Below are 10605 nucleotides of genomic sequence, written 5' to 3' on the forward strand. Positions count from 1 at the left end.
CTAGAAGGTTGAAACGTTACGTTTAGTTTATGTTTTATAATAAAATAAATTTCTGCCTTGGTCAGCATATTGAGTTTTTCATATCATGGAAACAAGGCTTAATGGTGTTATGAGTATTGCTGTTAAACTCAATCGTTTGATTTATTTATTTGGTTAGTTAACGTCAGAGATCAATTTCAGAATTACAAAAAGCTTTGAAGGTAGTAACGCTTAACACAAAAGACTTTACCTAAGGCAAACTCAAATTTACAAGCCATCTCGGCGACTTAGACTCTTTAGTTTCTAATTCCAACCTGAAATTATTACACAACACTTGTCAAAGTTACTACACGGCCTTTTATTTCAATGTACAGAGGTTTCCAACTTGCACCTTCTCCAAGGTTTATATAATATATAGATCAACTCAATTCTTCTTCGCGTTTGAAGAGGATATTCTCTATGGATCTCTGCAGCTCCTGCGGTACATCTTGCTCTTCTTTAAATGTCCTTGTTCCAAAACATCTTCTGAACCATGGTTCCATGGTACCTTCCATAACACTGAGCAGGAAGATTTCGGTCCTTAGTCTATGACTCTCAAGTTCTTGGATAAGGCCCGAAACGTCTTCTATGGCTAACGCCTGTAAAAGGTTCATAAGCACTATAGTGTTAAACAGTATGAAGAGCGTAAATGATATATGACCCATATACAAGACTAATGTATCTAACTCATCTTCTAGAGCGTCATTGTACTCAACGTCCCCAACCATCATACGAACCATTTTGAAGAAAGACAGGATTGGGTTCTCAAAGCCGGTGGCAGGGTGCAAAAGCATGTAGAACGTGAACGCAAACCCTATTATGTGACATATGAAAACCACCAGGAGCCTAGTCATGTTTGCTGCTATTTTTCTGAACATAATAGGGTAGCCACCCATAGAAGGTGCCCTGCTGGTCTGTAGCATCAAGTCTAGCCACAGAATATACATTGCAATAGCAATCAGCGTCTTCATCCAAGGCACAGTGTAATCACCAAAAACCACCCCGAATGGAAGTACAATGTATATGGCCTTCATCCACATCTCAAATCCTTTCTTCCAAGTCATCTGTGGTGCTTCGAATAGTATGACATATACATACAAAGCTACGCAGACTGGAATTTTAACAGAATTATCCCATTCTATGTGATACTGTTTCATGGCTACCACTATAGATGATATAATTACTGTATACAACAACCTCAGAATCAGGAATAGGTTAAGAAAAAACCTATACCTTCTCCAGTTCATGTGTGTGTAAACCTTAACTAAAGTGTGATTAAGAAGTTGATTGCTGCCTACAGAAGTGTCTGTGTTCAATTTTAGTAGTCGCAAAACAGCTATGTGACCCTTAGGATCCACAGGGAAGAGTGGCAGTAGATTGATTTGAATACCTGATTGACTAAGATAAACATTTCTTGCTACGTTTTCTATTGCCTTGACTGTTTCAGATGAATCAGAAGACATTTTCTTATCAAAGCAAGAATCCATCACGTCATGCAGAAAGGTTACTGGACTAGGAATCTTGTGGAGAATCATATATAGTGCATTTTTTCCATTCATTTCAGCACACATGTCGCTACCGTGCAGGAGGAGTTCCCTTACACAGTCCTTATGCCTGTTTTCAATTGCAAAGTGCAAGGCTGATATCCCATCTTCAGTTTTAGCGCATATTGTCTTGTTGCCACATTCCTTGAGGAATGTTCTCAAACAACTGAGGTTTCCGTTCTGGGCTGAGATGTGCAAGAAGTTCATCCCAGTCTTATGTGTTGTGGTAAGTACAGAAACGTAATACTTCAGATTGTATTTCTTCAGTGCGTGTAGAAAGTCACCCGATGCATAGCTTGCGATGCACCTCACAGACCCTGCCGCTATTATGTCAACAAAGGCATCGTCAATGTTTCTGAGTAAGATTGGAATCATTCTGATATCGCCTACAACGACAGCTATTTTGAAAACTTCCTTATTGATCCTGACATCATGCAAAAGGAGTTCCTGAAGATCTGAATTGTTCAACATCACGTAAATGAAGTCCTCTATCAAGTTCCTTTCTTCACTATATTTTGTCATCCATGTAGGCTTTTGCGTGAATATCTCCCTTATCTCTGCATTGTCCACTCCAACCTTTGGCACAGAGGACAACAGCATATCAAAGCATTTCATGTGACCTTTCTCAAGGGCAAAGCCAGAGGGAGATCTTCCTGCGGTATTCTTCATGATCCGCAACCTCTTGCACTGATCATAGTCTAGCAATATTGCCAGGGCATCAACTGAGTTATTCTCAACAGCTACATGTAGAAGATTCATCTTGTTGTCCAAACATAATTTCACAGACGAGTCCCGGCTTAACAACAACTTAACAAATGCTGAAGAATTGTTCCTAGTGGAATAAAACAATGCTGTGTACCTCATATTGTCCACAGAGTCGATAATAGTTGCAATGTCCTTATGTTTCATCAGTTCACAGAATATATCCTCGTACTCTCTATCACAGGATATGTGCAAAGGCGTTTTCTTCTCTTTTGTAAAATGGCGAACGCTTGAATGCTGCAAGAGTAACTTCACACACTCAAAATTTTTATTTTCTACGGCCAATAGAAGAGGAGTTTTCCCGTTTCTGTCCTTTGAGTTGATACAGTATCTTAGAGAGTCCTTGCACTTCAACAACTCGGCCAAAATTTGAGGCTTGCCTTCCGCCGCAACCACATGAAGAGGAGTGCTGCAATCTTGTGGACGCTTCCTCAGATTAGCATCGTGAGACAAAAGAGCGCGAATGCAGTTTACACATCCCTTCCTGATGCATATTTCCAATGGTGTTTCATAGTCGCCATTTCTTTGACTGATATCTCGTTTCGCGGTAAATTTCGGTTCCTGCAGCAAGTAACTCACAGCCAAACAGTAGTCCCTTTCGATTGCTATATGCAACGCAGTTACACGTCCCATTCCCCTGGACAGCGCTGAGAGAAGAGATTCGACACAGACAAGTGACTTCCTATGGACCGCATGGTCCAAAGGGTTCTTGTGAAATGAGATAACTTTAGTCCTAATGGCTTCAAGGAACATTTTCTGCTTCAACATTATATTTAACATTTCGGAATCTTCTTTGTCAACTGCTTTATACAAGCATTTTGCAAGGAGTTCATAATCTTCGGCATGCAAATATTGCATTTTGTTAAGATTCCATCTAAGATCTTCTTGACTACCCTTTTCGACAGCAGCCATCGATAGGTAACTGTAAAACTGCAAAGGATCCATCTTTCCGTCGTTAAACTCTCTGCAAAAAAAAGACATGCAATTAGTAAAGTTTTCTGTCTTTTTATATAGTTTATTCTACACATATTTAATAGCACCGAGCCAAACAAACTTCTTGTAGATTGCATGAAAGCGATCGCATGCAAAGAAAAGCTAAGCCTAATGGAATCAAGGAAGGTGAAATTTATACAGATGAGTCCATTAGGCACTTTTCGTGTTCTGGAATTATCATGTGACATAGTTTGGAAGCCCATGCAAAAACGATAGTGTTTTGTTTCTAATTAAGAATTTCCAAGGATAATAAAAGATAAACTAACGCATATATTGCTTGATTGATTTGCTTTATTTTACATCGCTTTTTGTGCCACTTTTGGCTAATTTGCGAAGATGGGGATGAGTGCTGATATGATGAAATTAATGAATGGACACTCACTAACATCCAAGCTCAGGCCAGGATTCGAACCCGGCACCCGTGGCGTCGTAGCGCGATGTATTAATCACTCCACCAGGGGGCCGACCTAACGCATATAAGGAGAATTACGTAATTGCATCGGACTGTAAAAACCATTGTACTTCAGAAACCAAAGTGCCTTCGCATGACGTCATCCATTTGTTCATAGAATATTCCGATTGAGTCTACCTGTATAAATTTTACCTTGATCATGAACATTTGATGCGATTTGGTGCATCAACACCAAAACACTCAACACCAATCATGCAAAAGGTTTCCACTAAAGTTCTACAAGTATCATGTCAGCTATATTATGAAGGGAAGTCAATTAATAAGTCTATAATATCATATTATACTTCTTAGAAGAAACAGGTTTCTTAGTCACTAGAAATGACGAAAACACCTGACCTAGCCTAATAGAAGGAATGTGGCTGAAATGCATTATCCTCTTGAACTAGTTTTTACAAATAGTCGCTGTAGTCGAGTACGCTACAACGGGAAAATGAGGTATTAACTATACAATCTCATAATAACATATTTTAAAGTCTTTGACAATGATATCTTTCTATCAGAACAGGAAGGTGTTAAAATGGCGAATTATATCTATTGTGTGTTAGAAAAAAAGTAAATACTGCTTTACACATTACATATTCGTAAATGTTTCTTATTATAATAACATCGCATTTTCAACGATACAACATTGAACATCTAAAGGCAATTTGTGTACATTATTTGGTTAGATTATACAAGATTTTTGATATTGAGTACGATGCGGACGTTGTTTGTAAATATTCATTGCCTAAGGTTGTGAGTATGTGACAATTTGCTAGGAGTTTAGTCGGAAAGAAAACTTGCTTGGATTTCTATAACACCCTCCAAAGACACCTTGAAAAATCTCCACTAACTTTATAACAACCTTCTAAATTTCACTTACTGTGTTATGAACTGGAGAAGGTTTGGACTGCTCAGGAGAGATATTTGAATATTCCCTGCCTCGTCGACAATATCAGGCTCAGCATCATTTTCCCACAGCAGTCTTATTATCTTTATATCGTTATTCATGACGGCAAAGTACAATGGGGTTTTCCCAACATCATTGCTGTCATGCACCTGTGCAAAGAAAACGTAGAAACATTAATTTTATTAGCAATAGCAAGTAAGTTCTGAAATGTTAGCGATTGATCCTGAACGTTTGGACACAGTATAATCTAGACAAATGTATGCCACTGACTTGCCACCAAAAGTGCGCATTCTAGTCCGGGTGCCAAATGCCAAAAAGTGGCATAACCTCCTTTTGAGGTATGAATAAAATGTTTTGAATGTTTCTGAAAGCTTGTGTTATGTACATTTCAGATCCGATTTATTCCACTCTGTCAATCTTGAGCAATTTGAGTAATTTAAGATGGCGTCCAATATGGCGGACTTTCCAGTTAATGACCTATATCTCAGTAAGCAATGGTAATAAATAGAAAATGTTTCTTTAGTATTGATCCTCATTAGATGGACTACTAAAAACATTCTGTTTAATTTTTCGCTAATATTAGTGCTTTTTACTGTAATTTAAAGAATAATCCTTAAAATATGTAATTTTTGTAGCACTTTTGAAGTTTTTGCCTTGTGACTTTTGAATAAAATAAATGACAGGAAATTGTTTAAAATAAAATTGGTAGCCCATTTCATAACCTTTACAACAATATAAGACTTAATGCATTTGAAAGAAAAATACGCTATAAAATATGTCCCAAAATGGAGAATAGTGCCAAAAGAGTGCATCTCTATCACAGGCTAGCGGCTAAATCCCGAATCGTTGACTTTTTAATAAGAGCAAGAGACTTGGTAGGATTAATTGTTCTATCATTAAATATATTTTCAGTCGAGTAGCCAATCGATATATTCTTTACAACAAAATGCAGAGCAGAAAAGAAAACATGAAATAAATGAGGAAACAAACCCAAAGACTCTTGAACCTGTAGTTCCTGGTTTCGCTGTAGATTATGATAATGAACATTGCATTCACGCTAGGATTTTTCTGATTTTCAAACATGAATATATAGTCCTCATGCGACAGAATCATAAACGATTAATTTTGATGCATACCTCTTGATGGGCTCTGCTGTTAGATTATATAAAGTCCAGAAACGTGATAGCTAAATATAACTGTTACAAGAAGAATTAAGATTCTTCCCTAACTTTATGTAGCTTACCTCAACATCACATTCAATATGATCATGGCTGTCAATACAAGAGAAACTGTCTTCACGAAAGTGTTGCGGGCCCAGAATTTTGGCATCAACATCCACATCCCTCATCAGCAGAAGGTTAGCGCATTTGGTGTGCCCTTGCATAGTTGCCAGGTGCAACGGCGTCCTCCCATAGACGTCGACGCATTCCGGTTCCGCTCCGTGCAACACTAGCGTCTTCAGAACCTCACTGTAACCTCTATGGGCCGCCAGGTGCAACCCAGAGCAAAACGACCCCTTGCAGTAGGCGTCAGGATCCGCTCCTGCGAAGGGAGTCAGCAATATCCTGACTTCGTCTAGATTGTTGTGGCTGACTGCGTGGAGGAGCTGGGTGTTCACTTGTCTTTGGTGTCGTACCGGCTTGATGATTTCTGGTTTTTCTCCGTCTTCTCCTTCATCTTCACCATTGTAGATTGTTGTAAATGCCTGCGTTCCCTCAGCTGCCTCCTTGTACCTTCTCTTTACAACCTTGTACCTCGTTGAATTCATATTGGATGTTGAAGGTCACTTCAATCTGCAGGGAAGAAAACCGAGTTTCACATTCACGAAGCCACTGCCTGTGAGTATTGGAGTATGGGGGTTATTCCCGAGTAAACAAAAAATAATCGATTGGACAATTCGATTATAGATAGCTTTATTGTCTTTATTGTCTGCGCCCGTAAAAGTTTTCGAAAGTATTATTTATCAAAGATAGTTGTCACACATATCCCCAGTAATATCTGCAAACCAACACGGCTTCGTCCCGGGTAGATCCACTGTTACGAACCTATCCCTCCTAAGTCATTTCGTTGCAACTAATCTAGAAGAAAGAAAGCAAGTTGATGTCATCTATACAGATATATCCAAAGCCTTCGATATAGTAAACCACGATATTTTGTTGAGTAAACTCTCGTGTTACGACCTCTTCAAACCAGCACTGAATTTCTTTGCTTCTTATTTAAAAGACCGTAAGCAGAACGTATCTTATAATGGAATTTTAACAGAAGAGTTCGCAGTTTTCTCAAGAGTCCCCCAGGGTTCGAATCTCGGACCTCTGTTGTTTTTAATTCTAATCAATGACTTACCAAAGTACCTGTGTGACTCATTCAGACTCTTATACGCGGATGACTTAAAATTCGGTAGGACTATTTGTAATATTGATGACTGCAAGTCCTTACAAAATGAAATCAATACAGTAACAAAATGGTGCGAAATAAATGATCTTAATCTGAACATAGAAAAATGCTGCGCGATGACATACTCGCGCCACAGAAAGCAAATTGAATTCAATTACAAAATAAATAACACAAAAATTAAAAGGGTTAACGAGATGAGAGATCTAGGAGTTACATTTGATTCAAAACTTACATTTGCAACACATGTTGAAAGGGTCTTAAATGAGGCACACAGGAACCTAGGGTACGCAATTAGAATGAGTAAAGAGTTTATGAACAAAGAAATAATGAAAATAATATTTAACGCTTTAGTCCGAAGCAAAGTAGAATATGCACCAGAAATATGGGCTCCTCAGTACAAAAAGTACACGCATAAAATAGAAATGCTACAGTCTAAATTCGTAAGGTACGCCACTTATAAAGAAACAGGCATATATCCCCGATACGAATCATACACTTCCCTCTGTAAACACCACAACCTGCCTTCTCTCAGCAAAAGAAGGAAGATGCAATTGCTCTGTTTCTTATAGAAAATCATGAACAATAACATTCAAGTGCAACATCTTCTAGAACAAATACACATACGTGTTCCTATCTCCAAGACACGATCCAAAGGGGGCCTCTTTTACTGTAGTAACAGAAGATCGAACATCATAAATAAATCACCTATCAGGAGAATGTGTGAACTGTACAACAGATGTTCCGAAAGGGGAAAAAATTAGACATATTTCACATGCCTATTGGGACATTCAAAAAAGTTATTCAAGGAATGGAAGAATAAATGTCAACAATGTAAACATAAACGCAATTTTTGTAAATATATATTTCTTTCGTAGTTTATACTCAATTACATATATGTACGTACTTTCTAGTGTATCATTTATTTACAGGTCATTTATTACACACATAATTAATATATTTCTTCTATCCTTGATTTATACTTTGTTTATTTTATTTCCATATTTTATGTAATTTATAATATATTTAAAGATAAATACGTTGTGCATTGTACTTAATAATTGAAATCTTGTATTTATGTAGGCTATTTTTGTAGATAATAGTAGTTAGATATTTCATTCCACTCTCTTCAATTAACATGTATTATTATAACTCGGTTTGTTAACTGTTGTATACACATATAATTTAGCGTTGACATGTTTTATGTTTATTTACATTTCTGCACAATAATATTTCTTACCAAACTGTAAATTTACAAACTCAAAGCAAGAAATGTAGAACACTGTAATTGGGCATTTGACTGTTGTGTTTAATAATAAATACATAAATAAATAAATAGCGAGGAAAGATCTTCCGGTTTTGGCAATTTTCCAATGTAAACAAGTGGAATACAGATCGTCATCGAGCTTATTTTGTTAAAAAAAAGATCGGATACAAAATGGTTCACTTGAAATTTCTGAATGATATAGAGAAACAAAGGTATAACTAGAAAAGATTGGCAATTTCCCGGATCCTTTGGGTGAAGATTTTCGGAAAAATACGTAGTAGTCTTTTCCAAAACAATGTTGATCTTTTACCAACAATTTCGTGTTAAGACTTCTGCAGCTTGAAATGAAGCTTACATAAATTATAAACATTAAAATACTTCAATTCTACAACAGTAAAATGTATAATTTTCGACATTGTGTATTCAAACACAGCCCCTCTAATTTTATCATATGGCTTAGAGAGAGCGTCGTCAGAAATTTTTGTAAGGGGTAAAGACCAGTAATAAAAGTAGAATAGTAAAACAAAAGTAAAGTGCTCCCCTGTGCTTAGCACCACGCCATGAAGGCGTATATGGGGTGTTGGGGTAACGCCCCACACTTTCTTCATCCGGTCGTGAGTGGGGATGATGTGATCAGCATCACGCCCCTGACCACCTTTACCGGTTTCCCCCAGGTACCCATGTTATTCAACGCTAGGTGGGCGCCGGAGCCGCTTCCAACGTTAGAAAAGTTCGCGGATTTGAACCGGCCGGAGATTGAACCCGGGACCTTTAGCATGGTAGTCAGACGCGTTACCGACTTCTTCTTATATATTAAAGGAAAGCCCCTAAGCGGAAGCTTCCCCCATCACACTTCAATTACTCATATCATTTCACTCAAATTTCTCTTTCAGGACTTTGAGGACAGACAATCACAAACATCCATGTCCGAGCCGGGATTCGAACCCGGGACCGCTAGCGTAGTAGCGCGATGTACTAACCACTTCGCCACGGGGGCAGACACCCACTGAGCCACCGCGGCCACAAAGTAGAATAGTAAAAATAATAACAATTACAACAGTTATAAATGGTATACAATAAATAATTACTAAACTAATGAAATATACAAATTTTATTCTAAATTTATTATTATTATTTATTTATTAATGCTATTCGAGTGCATATCCAGCACAGTTATTGTATTTTATTATTAAGTTTTTCAAGTGTCGTTCAAGAAAACATTAGAAGTTAGAAAAAATTTTACTAATGTTTACATTGATTACATTAAATTATAAAATTATAATTTTTGGAATTCTGGATGATTATAAACAGTTTCAATTTTTAAATATAGTCAACACATGTGCGTTAGACAATTATGATTTTCGAAACACGTAAAATATTTTCATTTGAATTACTCCGATTATGTAGTGTCGACTCGTGTTTGTGTCCAGTCTTTTCGCTTACTGCCTGAATTCACTTATTTTTCGTATCGGATCTGTCTGAAAACTATGTATAGATACCCGAGAAAAAATATTTGTTCCCAATCTCGTGTTGTAACCTAAAGCCACACAATGATTGTCGCCTTTTCTTAAGCCACTGCCTTTACACCTTTGAACTCCATGCTATTCTATTGAAAACCGGAAGTAAAGTTCCCGCCCGCACCATGTAAACATCCGGTGAATCGCCCCCATAGTTCCCAAAAGTTTTTATGTGTTTTCACATTCTGCTACCTTCATTTGGTGCAAAGGTACATAAACCTTAATCTTAAAACTCAGCTATCTTATCTACAGGGTAGGGTTCTTCGTAGACAACGAAACCAGACAGGATGCCTTCCAATGGAGACGTTTAAACGAATATATTATTTAAACACAGGATACATGGAGTAAGAATTTTACATGATAAGCTACAGTCTTCTATAATTTTCTCGTTACAGTCAATTTTCATCTCAATATTCTTTTTATTATTTATTTTTTCTATCTGTATATTCTTCTATATGTACTTCCTTCGTAGTGCGCAGATCTGGATCGGGACTTCCTTCTCAATGGGCGGTCTGGATAGGAACTTCCTTCTCAATGGACGGTCTGGATCTGGACTTCCTTCTCAATATGGAGGATCTGGACTTCCCTCTTAATGGACGTTCTGGGTCGGGACTTCCTTCTTGATGGACGGCCTGGATCGGAACTTCCTTCTCAATGGACGTTCTGGATCGGGACTTCCTTCTTATCTTCTTTGTAAACTTCCCTCTGGATTTCAATTTAGGTTTTGACTATTTAACGAATGCCTTTATCCT

At 37.5% G+C, this 10605-nt stretch overlaps 1 protein-coding gene across 1 annotated transcript; it reads right to left on the reverse strand.

The window, feature by feature from the left end:
• Positions 1 to 398: 398 nt before the first annotated feature.
• Positions 399 to 6446, reverse strand: LOC145992497 (transient receptor potential cation channel subfamily A member 1-like). Its single transcript, XM_083128878.1, has 3 exons — positions 5922 to 6446; positions 4652 to 4827; positions 399 to 3288 (listed from the first exon to the last, which is right to left on the reverse strand). The coding sequence occupies exons 1-3, from the start codon at positions 6444 to 6446 to the stop codon at positions 399 to 401; spliced, it is 3591 nt and encodes a 1196-aa protein (XP_082985004.1).
• Between the last annotated feature and the right edge of the window lie 4159 nt (positions 6447 to 10605).

Source organism: Lepisma saccharinum, chromosome 9 (genome assembly GCF_977018435.1).
Source record: "Lepisma saccharinum chromosome 9, izLepSacc3.1, whole genome shotgun sequence".
In the NCBI taxonomy this organism is placed as follows: domain Eukaryota; kingdom Metazoa; phylum Arthropoda; class Insecta; order Zygentoma; family Lepismatidae; genus Lepisma; species Lepisma saccharinum.